At 46.0% G+C, this 18,417-nt stretch overlaps 1 protein-coding gene across 1 annotated transcript; it reads left to right on the top strand.

Annotated features, from left to right (window-relative positions):
* Nucleotides 1-15,294: 15,294 nt before the first annotated feature.
* Nucleotides 15,295-16,806, top strand: TWIST1 (twist family bHLH transcription factor 1; the record flags this gene model as incomplete). Its single annotated transcript, XM_084281903.1, has 2 exons — nucleotides 15,295-15,901; nucleotides 16,426-16,806. The coding sequence occupies one exon, from the start codon at nucleotides 15,295-15,297 to the stop codon at nucleotides 15,856-15,858; it is 564 nt and encodes a 187-aa protein (XP_084138029.1). The 3' UTR covers nucleotides 15,859-15,901; nucleotides 16,426-16,806.
* Between the last annotated feature and the right edge of the window lie 1,611 nt (nucleotides 16,807-18,417).

The following is an 18,417-nucleotide window of genomic DNA, read 5'->3' as shown; positions in this document are numbered from 1 at the left end:
ATATTCACTTCTTATCACTATTTCTCCATCATCTCCATACAACTATGCTTTCCACAGCATGATTATGTATCTTTCCATATTTTTTCTTGCTCAAGTCACTGGATAAAATTAGAACTCTGTAGCACACAGAGCCTTTAAGAGATTCACAATGTAAACATGCTTGTAACAAGTAATTCAAAAATTATTGTTTTCTCTTCTTGTTTTAATAACAAAACATTGGAATTTGTTCAAGATCCAAGCTTTTCTATGCTTTTGTTAAAGACTAAAGAAAAGCAGAAAGAAAATGTTACATTTTATTTTTGAATACAAATCAAAACCTGGATCCTGCATTATGAATGCTTATTTCGAATAGATTACCAGAAACTTTGCAGCAGTAACACAGGACAGTAGTAACATTCATATATGAACCACCGATTCTTAGAACAATATTTAAAATTAAAAATGCATTCGTGGTACAAGACAGTGAAGACTATATGCAAACAGCACAAAGTACCAAGACAGGTTTTGTATTGTGTTAGGGACTTCAGAGCAACCTCTTGACTGCATATTGATGTATAGGAGCTGAGAAGCTGATGAAGGGGCTTTAATTTTTTTGTTTCATGCCTTTCCAAAGCAGGGACAGATTGACCAGAATGGTAGTCTTGGTGCAATTTGTTCTTACCACACCTGTGCTAAAACTAAAGCGTACCCTTATATACTCAGTGAAACATCAGGAAACCGTACAGACCCATCAGCTTGCCCACGTGGATGTGCTGAAGTCCTGGAAATTCAGTCTGCTAAGAATATGAACATGTTTTGGAAATATTGCAGACAAGTTTCTCGCTGGAGTGTGATCCTGTCTCACTGAAATAACGGGACTGTGGGGTCCATTCTCCCTTCATCCTCATCTTAATCCAAGATAGATGCCTCAGATTCTGTGGAGTCACAGGGCAATAAAACAGCATGTCAGGCTTGGGAAGCCAGTGAAATCCTGGCCCCAGTGATGTGAGTGCAGAACTGCTGCTAACATCAGCAAGGCTTGGATTTCACCCACTGTATTTAAAGGACTTTCCTTGCTCAGAAGCACTGCTGCCACCAATGCCGAAACCAATCACAGGCCTTGGTCTCCCCGGAGCACCATGCCATTATCACCGCATTAAGAACAAAAACTGACAGCGTCAATTACTTCTGGGAAAAGATAATAAGGGGTTTTCTAAAGCCTTAAAGCTGTTTGATCATAGCCCATTTTTAGATCCTGTTCTGAGACGGGTTTGTTTATATTCTCTTTGCCCACTGAAGGCTGCCTTATGGTAGAAAGTTGAGTTCCCTTGTAGCTATCACATTACGATTAGTATTCAGACATGTAAACCAGAAAATAAGTCTAAATGAAATCATATTTGAGAGACATTTCCAAGCTTTCTAAGAGAAGTAAAAATAATCAAATGATTTTGCAATCTATAGTCTTGTTTTACAGCTGCTCAACCTGAAAGTAGGTTTAAGCAAATTAGTGCTGGAAATGGAACAAAATATTATGATAGCACTACAAACTCCTGCATCCACGTTCTGACCAGCTACTATGGCCCCAATGTGTTTATTATCGCATTTGTCAGCGTTTCCATTATAAACACTCTAGTGTGGAGGGTTTATAACTCAACTATAAAAATTCCCTCCAGGATGAAACTTGATAAGTGAAGTCTTAGTCCAACAACACTTCTTTTCCTTTACAAACTTTAAAATAAATTAGTTTTTGAAGTCATGGGGGTTCTAAGCAAAAATAGTGGAAAAGAGTTTTTGATTTATTTTTCTTCTCTTTCACATCAGTGGTGCATCTCAAAGAGATTTTCTATTAAACCCTTTTGGTCTCTTTGATGAACTTGGAACTTTTGGACTTTTTTTAAATTAAAAATAGCCATGATGTTTTAAATATAGCTACTCTGCATGCTGAATCCCCATTTTTCATAAGACTCTGTTGTTTTCACTAGGCTTGAATACAACTAATCTGCAACAATGATAGCCACACTTATTACATATATACTGTAACAATTAAAAGAACAGATAGGTATGTTGATTATAATCTTTTTGTAGTACAATAAGACTTGTTCTAAAAATAATTAAAAATGCTAAACAATCAGTTCAGAGTACTTTCTCTTAATCTTTACTGTGAAAGAGCAAGCTTGTTTGAGATATTTAAATTAATATCCATCACAATAGTATACCCAGAGTAAAAGAACTGAATAAAAACGCTCAACTGTAATTCCTTAAAAATTTATCTGTTCAAGGAATGCAGCTCAGATATATATTTTTTTAATTTCTTTAATTTCATTTAGATCTCACTTTTTCTCCATTCTACCCTAGATTAAGGGACAAGCTTTGGTCTGGTGATATATATTTAATATAAATATTAAACCCCTGCAATTTCTTGCAGCCATCATTCCATGGATCACCAGTCACAGCCCAGTTCCCTATACATTTGAAATTCCCGTTCCTTCAAAGAAGTCAAAGTAAGGAATCAATCCTGTAATCTTTACTTTTGAGTAGTGTAGTGTCAATTTTCACATGAATCTACACTTGTAAGATCTGTAATGTAATCAAATGTTTATATACATTACATTACCTTACTGTTTATATTTCCCACAAGGGCTTCAGTGCTGTAACTGTGACTCAGAGCATCTTCTCCCACACCATGGAGTTTTGAATGCTTCCCATGTAGAGTTGTTGTAATGCAGAAGGACAAGCTTCCCTATTGTTACCTGGAGCTTTAATTCATGCCAAAGTGATCAGGCACACTGAGGTGCTTGGCCTGTTTATGCTTTTGGCTTACCTCTGCCATAATTTCAAAAGGAAAACTTAAAAGCCTCTGTTGATTTAACTGTTTCTTTAGCTCTGAAAGCAGAAGAAAGGTAATAATTGTCCATGTTAATTCCAGTTACGTCTTGTCTTGCTCCAAGCCTTGCTCCAAGTTCAAGGAAAAGCAGAGCATTTTATGATTTCTTCATATTACAATTTCATGATTTTTCAGCAAAGAAGAAATCTGGAGGGACTTTAACATAAATAAATGAACTAAGAGAAAGCGGAGTAGTTATGAATGAACTAGGAGAAGGCAGAGATGTTGATACTGTTTTTTTTCCTAGTATTATTTACCTACTATAAAATCTTTAACATTTCTAATGAATTCTGACTATTGAAACGTACCCTGTTATCAAAGGACAGAGTTGTGAATATAGCACAAAGCATACAGTAATAATTATTCCACATCAAATGCCATTCAGTGCTTGAACATCTTGGGTTCAGGTGGGAGGGATGATCTCTCTGGTCTGGATAAAAGGTTGCTTAACAAAGGATTTACAGAACAGTCTATTATTTAGGAACATTTACTTATTGCATGACAAAGATGAGATACAATATTAAGGTCCTGATTTCTCATAAATCACTGTTGAAACTAAGGGAATTAAAAGTTTTGACCTAAGGCCACAGCCATTATTTTGGTCTCTGATAGTGAAGTGAAGGTGTGCAGCTATGCTAGACCTCTTCTCTTCAGCAGTGAGTAGTGATTGTGGTGCATTTACTGCTCATAACCAGTATTTCTGGAAAACTGTAGTGCATTTTACATTGTTCTGAATTTTCTTCCTAAGCCTATCCATCTGTGGAAATCTGTGTGCAAAGTTGCCATTGAACAGAGTGAGAAAAGGCACTGGACCTCAAGGTGTCTCTAGGTAAAATGCCGGTTGCTAGAAGCACCCAACCTCAATAAACACAATGCATGATTAGAAGTATAAGGAGGAGTTTCAACATAGAAAATGTGCAGAAACTTGCAATTAAGGGAATACCCAACAAAGCCTTGATGTCCCTCTTCGACCCCAGGGCTGGTGGTCCTTCATATTTGTCTTCCACCTATCCACTGTTCTGCTGCTCTCTATATTCATGAACAGAGGGTTCTTGAAACACACAAAAAAGTCTTCTTTAAAACACATTTATTTGAAAAATGAATATAAAACCCGATAGAGCTAGATCTAGCCACAGCACATCAGATTTCATGTTGCAACGGCGTGCTGCATTTTCTATGAAAGCTGGCGCCAGTGATCACATTTTGCCATTCAGTCCACTCCGTGTGGTTGTATATTTTCTTAATGAGGATCTGAAACCAGCCCCCTTCACTTAACTGACAGTCTGCCAGAATTATGCCATCTTTCCAAATGCAGAGATCATATGATCCATCTGTTGTCTGCAGCCATGCAGGGGAAACACTTTCCAAAGAGAAATGTGGGTTGGCCCCAAACGTATGTAATTATCCAAAGGCTGAAGTGTTTCAGATGTTTCAAGGTGCTCTTAGACCTGATCTTGGCCATCTAAGCTCCTCTGAAGTCTTTTAGAATAATGTATATAACTAAGCCATTGAGTTGGCAGGAAATTTTTGGAGTAAAGGAATAATTTAAAAATTATTCTTGAATAACTTTGAGCTGAATCAGAGATTTAGGACTCAATAATATCATCTGGGACTTTTGGGAGTGCTTACTCTTTTAAATAGTTCACATTTTTGTTCTTAATATTATCACATATTAAAACAAAAAGCAAAGAGAATTCAGTGAATATACAGAAAGATGTTTTAATCAGATTTTAATGACATGCCAAGACCCTACAGTAACTCTGCAGCATCCTTGACTCTAATAACTCTGCAAAACTACCAGATGCAAGAGAAGTTGTAGAATGATGAATAGTCACGGACAAAAATAAATAAATAAATAAATAAATAAATAAATAAATAAATAAAATAAAAAGGTGATTGAGAGACTGTGAAATGAAAGGCTATCTCCAATCTTTCCCTGCCTTACTTGAAGACGCGTGGAATTCATTTTGTACTACATCTGAGCCAGTTTAAATTTTCTTTGCAGATATCATGAATGTTGCCAAATATGATTAAACTGATAGATTAGGTCCTCATCTGGTGCCACCTCCTTGACATACAGAACCCAAATTTTAATCATCAGCAAATGGCGCTTTCACCAAAATACTGATAACTGTGCTTGAAATAGTAAACCAAGACTTGGTAAGATGGAACAGAGACCAATAGACAATCCTATTGCTGCAAACACCTTTCCCAGCCTCAAGGTATTAAATTTGGAGAGATGCACAAGTCCATTACTTTATTCTGTCAACCATACATGGATTCACAACAGCTTAAGTCAATCCTCACCATTATATATTCCACACATCCAGGAACTGAATTATTACAGCATCCCCTCTCAAATCATAAATGCCTTACCTACAGGCTGAACCACGTTATACTCTAGAAGTTTTGTGATGTTAACAGCATGAAGTTTACCCACAGAGAGAAACAAGTTCTGCCAAACCTATGTTGTGAACATATGGTATTTGTCATATTTTAAATATGCAAGTACATTTCCTCCAAAATAGAGATTTCTCATATTCTCTGAGTGGTAAAAGCATGAATCTTTGATGTCCCATTGTCCAAATCCTTTGATGAATCCAGTACATTAGCCAAGTTTTGACTAGAGAGGATTTTGGAATATAAGGTCAGTTATTTTGCCTCCAAGCTGAAAAGATTTACCGTGTAGCTGAGAATAGTGCGGAAAGTGAAAAGTTCTAATGACATGTCTTTCAACCCTACTTCCCCTCCCAAATCACAGTTCCCTAGAAGGTATGGGTCATTAGCATTATTTATTGTGAGAGTTTCTGAAATTCTTCCATACCACACAAGCACCCAATATCACCCCAAAGATGCAGTGTGACCTCAGGGAAGAAGAAAGGAGGCTTTATGACCAAAGCTTTTTCTTTTGCTGAAAACATCCAATGACACATTTTCAAATGACAGGAAGTCTGTATGGAGACTGGTAATGCTTGCCTTGAAGAGGTATGGTGGAAGTGCTTAGCAGCACCATAGAGGTTTCCTAATCACTGAAAATCTAGGGCAAACAGGCTACATTTTCAGTGGTTTCTTTCTGCTCTATCTAATGATACTGCTACCTGTATGGCACTACTCTTCTGCCTCTGTATTGCAGATAGGTTGTTGTTATGTTATACACTGTCTGACATGCCACGGGTGTTACTGGTGAGCCACTAATTCTTTTGCTTCAGTTTTGGTGTCCTTGCAGTAGCATTTAATCCTATGTGGATGTGACATACCATGTTCAAATGCTCTTGAGCAAAGTTTAATGGCAACTTCATGTTGTATAATATTTTTCCAACCTCTGTGACATAAGGAGCAATGGATTTTTTTTTCCTTCAATGAACAGTTTGGGAGGGGTATGCATGAAGAATTGCAATATATTCGACAACTACAAGGAATGGTAAAGCATCTTCTATCTCTTTGTAACAGTACTGCTTGCTGTTGACCTACACTAGGTCAGTGTGAATACAAAGAGATGTTTATTGTAGTGACAGCTGAATGGCTATATCATCTTCTTCCCTACTATCCATGCCTCTTTGAGTTGGCCTCATACCTTTGATGTGAGTAAGTATTAAGTACCTCCTTCTTTCAATATGCATCTGATTTACACTTAAAAACTTAATTTCCCAACAGTGTACCTAATCTTTAAACATGGATTTTTTTCTTCTTTTTCTGGATAAAAGTTGCTACCCACAATGAAGCCTGTGAGGAAATGGTAAGGCTTAGACAGTTAGCCTGCCAGCTACACTAACAAATCAAATAGTTTGACATCTATACCAGACTATTAGTTCCTGCAATGAACTGACAACATGAAACCACAGATGGAAGAATTTGGTGTTGCTAAATTTTACGGGCCAAATTGGAGTCTGTGTTGTCCTCTCAGAAGACACAACCCATTCTGGGATGAGTCTTCAAGAAGAATGTGGCAGCTGTTTCGCTTTGTACAGCAACATGACACAGTGTTATAGGAAAGAAAACACAGAGAATTATCTAGGTTGATTGAAATTAAGCCAAATGACAGTGTGCCATACCACAGCCACTCAAATACATACGTTGAATGTAGATAAGGTTGTAGTTACCCATAATGGAATCTGGCCAGAAGACAGCTTCATGTGTCTTTCCAAGACACTAACGGATTTCCACTGACCAAAAGTTTAACATGTTGGCTGATAATAGCTAGGTTGAAGGCCATGTGGGGATAACCAAAATAGATCATAAGTGACACTGTAGATAGTATACGGCTGTAAGCGACCGCAATGTACTTGATCAAACTTCTATCTCTTTGAAAGGAATGACGACCATTATATTGTCGTGCATCAAGTAATCTCCATTCAGAAAAAAAATAAAAAATAAATAAAATAAAAAATCTGGAGGTATGCATCATTCAGAGTACCCAAACATCTGATACAATGGCTAAAGGGAAACAGTGTGGTAAAGACTGTGAGGCTGTAGTCTGTTTTTATATTTGCTTTCCTTTTCTTCTTTTTCATTTTTTTTTTTCAAATAAAGACTGTGTACTATGTATCGTTGTAGAGAAAAGGATTAACATCTGAAGTTGTAAATGCCACTGAAAAGTAAGAAATTTCATGTTATATTCCTTGCACATCTTCTGATTTGAAATCAATTATATGTGTTGTCACCAAGATTTGCATTAGGCCATTTGCAAAGAATAACATTAGATCAGACATTACAAAATGTCATAAACTGCTTGAGTATGAACTGGGACATGAACATATTTTAAAGTCACGAGAATTTGTTGAAATGAAGTTTTTGCTCTGTCTTTGAAAATCTGGGACAAGTCTTACTGTTTAAGGTCCACCACATATATGTACCACTGAGCTCAAAACATCTTTGCACTTAAAAGGTCAACATATTTAACAACATTTCTACCATGCAACAAAATACGGGTGTTCTGAAGACTGAAAACAGATTACAACTTGCATAGAAAGAACTATTTTTAAATCACTGAAAAATCACTAAATTCAGCTAAATATTAAAGAAAAATTTTTCACTTTACTCCAAAAGTAACCAGTCTTAAGTATTTATTTTTATTCAACAGTAATCTCAGGCTGGATTTGTTTTCATTTCTATTTTATTTAAAGTTTAATTGATACATTTTAGGGCTTGATCTAAAGCCCACTGAAACACTCCCTTTGACATCAAAGGGTTTTGGAGCAAGTCCTTAATGAACGCAGGCATAAATGTTTTAAAAGGAGAAATGAATACTTCACTGCTTCCGAGATTAACTATTTTTAGTGCTGCAAGGTCAGATAGTGCACTTTGTCATGAGAATATGTTTGGTATAGTTTTCAAGACAGAAGCAGAAGCAATATGGTTTTTTACAATACAGCATAGATACAAATCCAGATGCTTGTTTAGTGGTCAGAGTACGTAGACAAACACATGGATGCCTGCATACATACATACATATGAACAGTGTGCATGTGTTAATTTACATTAATATTAATAACCCATGGACTCTTCTGGACAACTGCCCTAAAAGTCCAGTAACTTGTGCTCAGTAATTTTATGTCAGTAATTTGTGCTCTAGAGCAGCTTCCTTGTGTGACCTATTATATGGCATTGGGTCAGTGATTAAAACCAGGGTATGGATCTATGAATAGATCAACAGTGAGCAAGGTGCCCTCAAAAATCACCGTCCTGTTTTCCCGAGGCTGGTAAATAAGACTGGGGCTCTAAATGGTGTACAGCAGATCTTTAGGTATCATAGCAGACAGCCATTAGCACAAAATAAATACATTAAAAATATATAAATACCTTTCCATTTAGAAAGAAATATGTAGGCTTTTTTCCACCATTTTTTCCACTTTTGTCTTCTCTGAGAGGAATACCTGACAGAGAAAAAATAAAGCCCTGTTCTCTCAAAAAGTCCTCTAGCTAGGTGTCCTTAGAGACAAGATAACTGTGGAAAGAATGAGATGAGTGCTCATTTCTGTGAACATTTCCCATCCAGGCTCTTCTTCACTGCTCAGCCACACTCAGCTTGTGTGGTCCTACAGTGGGAGGAAGAGGAGGTGGATGGGTTCCAATTTCCAGACCTGGCATTCAAGCAGGCTACCTATCAAAATAATAATAATAATAGAATAAAAAGTATGCATTTGCCTAGAAGAGCATATATGTATGTTAGGATGACCTTCCAGCCTTGAAGGCCTTTTCCTTCATACCAGGCCTTGCTGTCTACCTCAAAGGAGAGGTGTAAGGAAGAGCCTTACACTAATAAATTACAATAATGCATTACACTAATAAATTCTTGCAGTGTCTTCTGTGTCGTGGTTGTTTCTTACATGATCTTTTTTCTTCATCTTCTCTGAGATCCTAAGACTAGCTGTAAGTCTAAAGCAGACCACACTGAGTAGGGAGCACAGAGGATCATTCCACAGGGTGCAGATGTGGCTAACTTCAGCATAGCCCACTTCCATGCTGAAATTCTGGCTCTGGGACTCTGCCAGCTGCAGGAAGAGTCTGAGCATACCCCTAGGAAGGAGACTTAGTGGAATGCCTTATCCATCATCAGTGCCCAGGGTACACCCTCCCCCACCTTGGAAGAAAAAACAGAGTTTGTGGCTAAAAAGGCCTGAAGTTTTATGGAGCTTCCATGAGCCAAGTGTATTGAAAGATTGAAGATAGAGATTTGAGTAATGTGTGGGAGCAGGAAGAATACAAAAAAGATATATTTACATAGATCAGAAAAGATGGAAGAGATGGAAAAGCATTTTTTTTAAAAATCAAAGGAGCTGAAATAGCAAATAAACTCCATTATTAATATAAATAACTATTATCCCCTGGAGTGCAGATAAGCTTGTTTTACTAAGCAGTCTTTTCAGATTTAGACATGAAACCACATAAACAAGACCCAGAGCCATAATTAGGTGCAGAGCTCCATCACAGCACCAAATATGTTGATCTCTTGGGATGGGAAGGACTCGTCTTCTCTGTGGTGCAGGATAGGCCTTCCACCAAGGTGCTCACTCCCTCCTTAGGGAGCAGGAGCCATGCATTATTTCTGGAGCCGAGCAAAACATACGTAGATAAAAGATTTTATATTAGAAAACGTATGGCAAACAATTGCAGAGCTCGGGTCATCGGGACACCTGCCTCCTGTGCGGGCTTGTGTGCTTGCTACCAGGGCACAGGTTTTGCTTGGCGTTGCAGGGAGGCGGTGGCAGAGTGGAAGGGCCGATGCGGAGCGAAGCGGAGCCCCCGCGCGGAGCGGCGCAGCGCTGCCGGCCGCCGGCACAGCCCCGGCCCGGGGTCGCGCTCGGTCGCGGGGCCGGGGGCGCCCTGGAGGTGCTCGGAGCCCCACAGGGCTTCTCTGCAGGAAAAATAAAAAGCAGCCCCCCGGATAGGAGGCCTCTAGGGGTTTTGACTGAGTCACCGCATCGCAGCTAGAGATTAAGGTTTAAAAAATAAATAATAATAATAATAAAAAAAATCATTGTGGTCATTTTGACGATGAAAAGGCTTCACTGAATGATTCCGAGAAACCCTTCTTCTCTTTTCCAGAGCTTGCAGACGAAGCGAGCGGCAGAGCGTCGGGTAGGAGCACACCCGTAGGAAGTCTCCGTGTGTCCGGAGGGGCCGTGTGCCCACCTTACACGTCCCCAGCCCCAACCCCGGCTCTGGCTGAGCGATAAAAGAAAGGGGGGGGCTGTCTACGGCGGAACCCCCGAAGGAATCCGTGCCAAAGCAAACGGGGAACGGCCAGGCACCCCCCCTACACCCACACCCACGAGTGTCAGGGGTGGACGCGGCGTGGTACACGGCCTGAAGGGACAGGGATCGGGACAGGGACGGGGACGGGGATGGGGACGGGAGGGGAATCGTGCCCTCCGGTGGCCGCCGGCCGCACAGCCCCGCTGGCTGCGCCCACCCTGCCGGGCCCAGGTAGCCAGGCTGCAGGCACGGCCCCGGGGCGGGCGGCTGCCCCGGTCAGGGGCAGAGGGTGGATGGAGGAAGCCAGTCCCGCTCTGCAGGGCTTTGGGTTCTTCTTGCCCCTGTGCTGCTCTCGGCACAAGTCGGTGGCAGGGCACGGGGAGAGCTCCCAGGTCATTCACTTGATCACACTGCAGCATGGAGAGTTGCTGGGTGCTCTCTTGTTCCTTCTGAAGGGACTGAGTCTCAACCAGTCTTTCACTAGCATCTGTAGGAATTAAAATTCTTGGCCATGGAAATTAGTGGGGAAACTGCACTTTAGTGGGCTTTGAGACAGCTCCTGACGAGGTTCCATGAGTATGCAGCCAGGCAGCCTTTCCTGAGCACATACACATAACAGTTACATTGCTGAATAACCTGGGAAGCCCCCACCAGTCCAAGATCAGGGTATTTTGCCATAGTGAACAGAGCTAAATTACAACATGTGTACGTGCAGGCCATGTGCCTAACACTGAACAGCCTGTTGCAACCCAGTTGTAATTTGCACGCATGCAACGTAATGCACATTGTGCTTGTAACCACCACACATACTTCTTAAACTATGCATACATTAGTTCTTAAACTTCCCCATTGATTTATAATCAGAGAAACAAAATAAGAGCTTTTATTCATTCTTATTCAAAAATCAAAGAAAGACACAAACTCATGGCCCGCTTCCCTTGAAAGCAAAGATGTTTCTGCTTGGCTGGGGCAGGGCTTGCTCATCCCAGCCTGAGAATATCCCAGCAGCTGATGGCTCCTACACAAGCATGGAGATATTGTTAGGGGAAAGCTATCCAAGTGTCTCCCTATGATCAGCCATGCAAACTTCGCTTCCAAAGATAGATGATCAAGACCACAAGGAGCATCAAAGCCTAGCTCATTCAGTCCCTTTGCTAAGGCCATTCCTCATTGCACATTCCTAGGAGCTTGTCCTTTATTCAGCTTTGTGTTCACACCACAGCTGTAATCTGGGTTATTGTAGTTACTGTACGTTACTGCACTGGTAACAAAATGTTTTCTGGGTTTCTTCATGTCCTGACTGTGCCCTGTGTAAGGGCTGATCCAACAGCACACATTTTCCTGATCCGGGGAGGCCTGCACAGATGGGCAGATGCTGTCCTAGAAGGGCCCTGGAAAAGTTCTGGAGTTGCTTGCAGTTTTGCTTGCCACCTCCAAAGAGTGAAGCAGGGATGAGAGCCTGCCCAGGGTGCCAGGTGAGTCCTCACATGCCTCACGTGCCACAAGACATGCCTCTGCATAGCAGAGAACAGGACACACCACCCTCACCCCATGCTCCAGAGCAGACTGTCGATCAACCTTAATGGCTTTTGGAGGTTCAAAGCAGATAGTTTAGCACTGTTTAAATACACAACATTTACTATTTTAATGCAGAATACAAAATCCCCAACCCCATCCCCATCAGAAGCTGTGCATTTCAAATTAAACCAGAGCTGAAATGGCTTTCTTTAAGCAATGTACAGTCCCAGCTCCCCTTCCCTCCCGACACACAGGTATACATGCACACTGCAACAGACCAGCTGTATGTGCACACACCCCCACAAATGCACTTAAACACACACAGATCCTTGGTGTATTCTTCTAACCAGTGCTGATTGCTTTTGCTGCAGTTGCAGTTAAGAGTAACTGACCCTAAACTCTACCATCTGCCATGCTCATCTCCTCTCCCTCCAAGAACAGCTGCCCTCTGTACCCCATGTGCATTTTCTGTGTTTTCTTGCCTTCCAATGTGGAAAAATAGAGTTTGTTTAGGCTTCTCATGTATCATTCTCTCCATCTTTCCTTTCCTCTTCTGCACACCCTTCCTCTGGCCAGTGGGGAGCAGGTGGTGTCCTGCGTCCCACTCAAAGCTCAGCTGACCCAGCAAACCCTCAGGAGACACTATTCTTCCTTTCAGGCAAGGGATTTCTAAGGGATTTCTTCCACCAGTTTTGCCAATGTGGGGCTTCACTGCCCAGGCATGGCCTCAGCATCCTGTTCCCTGCAAGCTAACAGATACCTGGATGTGGATTCGCACTGATGTTTTTTCCTATAAGAAGAAAGGGAGAGAGAGAGAGAGAGAGAGAGAGAGAGAGAGAAAAAGGGAGGAAGGAAGGAAGGAAGGAAGGAAGGAAGGAAGGAAGGAAGGAAGGAAGGAAGGAAGGAAGGAAGGAAGGAAGGGAGGGAGGGAGGGAGGGAGGGAGGGAGGGAGGGAGGGAGGGAGGGAGGGAGGGAGGGAGGGAGGGAGGGAGGGAGGGAGGGAGGGAGGGAGGGAGGGAGGGAGGGAGGGAACTCCAGAGCTGCCTGTGGATGCTCACCTTTGTTCTGTGATGCCACCATTCAACATCCTGGAGAAGCACCAGGGCTCTGGCCGCAGAAAAAAATGTAGTGACAGGGAGGTGGAGGAGAGGCAGCTCTTTTACCTTGTGGGGGGCAGGTATTGCCAGCAAAAGGGAACCCCCAGAGTTTCCCAGACAGGCTGTGGTGTCCAGGTGATGGCAGAGGCCTGTTGGTCACAGCACCCACGCCAAGGACAAGCCCAGCCTTGGGGAATTTGTGCCCACTCTGCGGCTCTGCATGCTGCTGTGCCGGCCCTCCACGCTGTTTTTCCTCCTATTTCCCCAAAGAGCAGGGTTAGGGCAGGCCGCTATGTGCTCGCTTCTCCGACTGGAAGAGCGGTGCAGGAAAGCCGCCCTCCGGGCAGTGGGGAGGCAGCCCCTGACCGCGCCGGGTGGCGCCGGGCGCTGAAGTGCGGAGCGGGAGGGGACAGGGGCCATCTCCTGGGCCGAGCCGGGCCAAGCCGGAGCCGCAGCCCCTCGGCGGTTCCTGCTCCGTGGTCCTCACAGCGCCCGGGGGGCTCTGGAGGTACCTGCCCCTAGCAGACAGCTATTTCCCCCCCCGATCAGATGCCAGCGCTTTTCAAGAAGCCTCGTCTTTTTCTCCGTTTTTTCATCCCTGGGATTTCCCCCGCTGTTATTTTGTTCGCCCTCTCTTCCCTCTCACCCCAAAGGCACTGCCCGCTGTCCCCACGCCGGGGCTGCCCGGAGGAGCGGTGCCGGTGCAGGGCCGGTGCCGCAGGCGTGAGGTGCCCCGGGAGGGAGCAGCAGAAGTGCATCGCCCCTTTTATTGACGGCTGGCAATTTCTGGCTTTCTCTTTCAGGCTTTCCCCGTTTGAATCTGAGCTGCTGTTAAAAAGACACACCACCTGCTCGGGGCTGCCAGCGAGCGGGGACGGAGGCACAAAGGCGGGGGATGGGAAAAAACAGCTTTGGCTACAAACACAGAAGATAATTAAAAATAAATAAGCTCGGTTCCCAGGAAGTGCCGGCCTCTGGTGCCTTCAGGGAGGGCAAATTGAAGCGTGCGGCCAGCGGGCAACGAGGGCGGGCAGAGAGACTCTGTACACCCTCCTTCCCGTCTGCCGTGCCCGGCTGGGGCTGCAGGGATGCGGATCCTCCCGGCTTTCTCTTTAAAGACGAGCTCGAGGACTAAGGCGTATGCACGAAGCCAGTGCTCAGTTCCCCCGCTGCTTCCACCTCTGAAGATGGCTTTCTCCGAGCGCAGTCCTACCGCTTGCCAGGACCAAGCTGTCCCATTCCCTCTCCCCAGCCCAAAAACGTGAGGCTGCCTCGGATAGCCGGACCCCGGGTGGGCTCAGAGCCGGGAGCGCGGGGTGTGCGAGAGGGGGGCAGGATTAGGATGTGTCTGGATGCTTCTCCTTCCTCCCTCTCGCTGCAAGTCGTGCCCGCTGCAGCGGAGGAAGTCCGAGAGATGCGGGCAGCCCCCGGCCTCCCCGGGGCAGCCGCCCCCTCGGCAGCCCCCGCCACGATGTGCACGGGTACCCCCCTTATCTCCCCCACCCCAACACGGCCTCAGCACCCCCCCAAAAACCCGAGTGCGAACCAAGGGAGCCGGAGGGAGAAACCGCGGAGAGGGAAGCCGAGAATGGGGCTGGGGTAAGGATGGATGTGTGTCGCGGGGGGGGGTGGGGTGGGGGGGGTGAGGCCAGATCACTTGTGAATGGCTTGAAAAAAAATAATTGGGGGAGGGCGGGGAGGGGGGGAAGCGGAAACTTTCCTATAAAACTCAGCAAAAGTCCCTCCTCTCCACGTCAGGCCAATGACACTGCTGCCCCCAAACTTTCCGCCAGCAGGAGCTATAAGAACCTCCAAGTCTTCAACTTTCTCCCAATCCCAGACACCTCGAAGGGGCTCCAAGGAGGGATCGGGAGGGATTTTTTGATTTTTTTTTTAATTTTTTGGTTGGCGTGCGTGTTATTTTTTTTTTCTCCTCTTGGATCCCGATGCCATCCCCCCTCCCCCCAAAGTGAGGTCCTCCCTCCCTCCCTCCCTCCTCCTCCTTCTCCTCGCAGGCCAGCGAAGCAGCCGACCAAGGGGGAGCTGGCGGGTTAGGTGCCCCCCTCTCCTCCCTGCCCTCCCCCCCCTTCCCGGCCCGCTTCTCGCGTCTCCCCCCCAGAGATGATGCAGCAGGACGAGTCGAACTCGCCAGTCTCCCCCGCCGACGACAGCTTGAGCAACAGCGAAGAGGAGCCGGACCGGCAGCAGCTGCCCAACGCCAAGAGAGGGGGGCGCAAGCGGCGCTCCAGCCGCCGCAGCGCCGTCGGGGCCGCGGACGAGCCGTGCAGCCCGGCGCAAGGCAAGCGGGGCAAGAAGTGCGGGGCAGCCGGGGGCGGCGGGGGCGGCGGCGGCAGCAGCAGCGGCGGCGGCAGCCCCCAGTCGTACGAGGAGCTGCAGACCCAGCGGGTCATGGCCAACGTGCGGGAGCGGCAGCGCACGCAGTCGCTGAACGAGGCGTTCGCCGCCCTGCGGAAGATCATCCCCACGCTGCCCTCGGACAAGCTGAGCAAGATCCAGACCCTCAAGCTGGCGGCCAGGTACATCGACTTCCTCTACCAGGTCCTACAGAGCGATGAGCTGGACTCCAAGATGGCAAGCTGCAGCTATGTGGCCCACGAGCGGCTCAGCTACGCCTTCTCGGTGTGGAGGATGGAGGGCGCCTGGTCCATGTCCGCATCCCACTAGCAGGCGGCGTCCCCCACCCGCATCCCCCCGGCAGGAGCCCTAGGTAAGGCAGGGACCCCGAAAATGGGGGGATTAAAGGGGGTGACTGCGCCGTGGGCCGGCCACGCGTGGCGAGATCTTGAACCTCCTCTCCTGGCTTCCAGGCCTGCTGCAAGCAGGGCCGCTGGAGCCGCGGAGACGTCCCCTGCACACCCCCCCATGTCCCCCCACCCACCCGCCGCCCGTCCCCGGGGGCGCTCCGCGGGGCCCACGCGTGTCGGGGCGCTGCCGGCGGGGGTGGACTGCGGTCGCGGGTGTGGGGCCGGATGGGGCCGGCCTGGAGAGGTCCCTTCCTCACCAACCGCTGCGAACGGAGCCGGCGGGGCTTGCCGGGCCGCTTGTCGGCCCGTGTTTCGAAGGGAATCCGCGGCCCGGCTCCCCCGGAGTGTCTGCCCGGCGGGGACACCCGCTTCGCCCTCCTTCTGCCGAGCACAGAGCGAGTGTTCACGGAGCCAGGCCGGCGGAGGTACTGCTGGGTCTATCTTGCATGTCAGTAACGAGTTTTCCGCCCTCTCTGGGTTTTTGCAGATGACATTGTTCCCACAGAAGGAGAAAATGGACAATCTAGAGACTCTGAAGTTGGATACCTTTTTGTTGTTGTTGTTCTTGTCTAAAAAAAATAATAATTGTACCAAGGATTTCTTGGAAATTAGAAGAGCAATATCCAAATTGAAAGCAGGGCGTGGGGAGCACTTAAGGAAAGAGAAAGAGACAAGGGCTTTGGACAGTGACTGCACGTTGGGCGTCGGTACAATCCACACATCTCTGCATTCTGATATAAGTCTGACTCGTTCAATTTTATTTTATTTTTTAATTTTGACGAAGAATGTTGGAATTTATCTTTTTTATTTTTATTTTTTTTTTGCATGCATTCCCAAGAGGTCGTGCCTATGAGCCACTGATGAAAGGAAATACATTATTGTGGACTTTCTTCATTCTTGAATGAAACCAACCAACCAAAAATATCCCTGTAGAGATGAAAACTTTTTTTTTTTTTTTTTTTTTTTTAGGGGGGAATAAGCTGGGCTCAAGCTGTTATATACCCGGTTCCTAACTTTTTTATTATTATTATTTTTCCTCTGAGAAAAAAATAAACATTTTATTTATTTATTGATGACCCATGTTAAAATGCAAATAGATCCGGTGTCTAAATGCATTCCTATTTTTATGATTGTTTTGTAAATATCATTGTATATTATTTTTCTGCAATAAATAAATATGATTGAAATTTTAATAACCTTAAAGTTTGGTCTCTCTGAGAACTCGAGGTTGGAACTGGAGATAAATACCTGCTTGTTGAGCTGTAAAGACACCCAAGAGAGAGGGGGCACTAGTACAAACAAACCAGGCGAAAAACGCAAATAAACGCGCTACTGACAGACACAGGCACGTTATTTATTGAGACAGCTTTATTATTCTGCGCTGAGGCTCGCTGGACTTGGGGGCACGGTGTCCTCCCTCCTCTGTCCCTCTCTCCTGGCTGTCTGTCTGTCTCTCCTGGCTCTGTCCCTCTCGCCCTATACCCTCCACCCCCAGTGCTGAGGGAGCCGAGCTCCCCGGGCCCCCGGCGTTTTTGCTGATAACCCTTAAGAAGAGGCATCCGTTTTAAACAGGGATTCGGACAGCCACAGGTAAAGAGAGAGAAAGCGAGTCTGAAACTGGGAAGTGTCTAGCGAGTGGGGTTTTCCGGTGGAAGTGATGTTTGACTGCTCTGCTCTCCAGGGTTTTATATAACATATAGACTAGAGATCGCATTTGCGTTGTGCGAAGCACGGAGGACACGCTAACCCGCCCTCTTCTCCTTTTCTACACGCAGGGCGCATGTTGCCTCTCTTTCTTCTCACCATACCTTCCTCAGGGTCCCAGCATGCGGCGAGACCCCCGTTGTAAGAGAGAGGAAACCTCCAGATCTGAGGGCTCGGGAGGAAGGTGAAAAGGGAAGTTGCTCTAACCAAAAAATAAAATAAAATAAAATCCCACCCCTGACCTTTAAACAGGACAGCTGATTCAGTTTCTGCTGTCGCTTGCTCGCTCATCCCTTCGCTTCGTAGCCTCTCCATGCCGGTTCCCCTTGCCTCCTGCCCCTCCGCGCCTGCGGAGGCTCCGCGGGTGCGCAGGGGCGCCCGGCCCCGGGGCTGAGCAGAGTCCCGGCGGTGCCAGGGCCTCTGCCGCCGGGCTTCAGCCAGTGTCTAGGGTAAATAGGATGGGGTGTTTTTGCAAAACAGAGCCTGTTTGCATAGCCCAGGTTGAGTTGACTTTATTGCCTGCGTGTTTTTGTTTCCATATCCCCATATTACTGCCTATTGCTGACATAACGGTATTATGAATTTAATATCGTGCATATTTTAGGCCAGTGCGCAATGTTTACAGTAGAGAGCCCGCAGCGCTTGTTTGCACTGCCGGATTAGCGAGGACTTGGAAATTGGATGGGGACCCTGGTGGTCGCGGCCCTCCACGCCAGAGAGGAAGGGAAGCGGGGCGAGCCCCCGGGGGGGGCGCTGCCCTCCCCACCGCCCCGGC

This window comes from Netta rufina, assembly GCF_964035555.1.
Source record: "Netta rufina genome assembly, chromosome: 2".
In the NCBI taxonomy this organism is placed as follows: Eukaryota; Metazoa; Chordata; class Aves; order Anseriformes; family Anatidae; genus Netta; species Netta rufina.
Note: the sequence above shows the minus strand (reverse complement) of the source record. Positions and strands in the feature narration are given on the sequence as shown.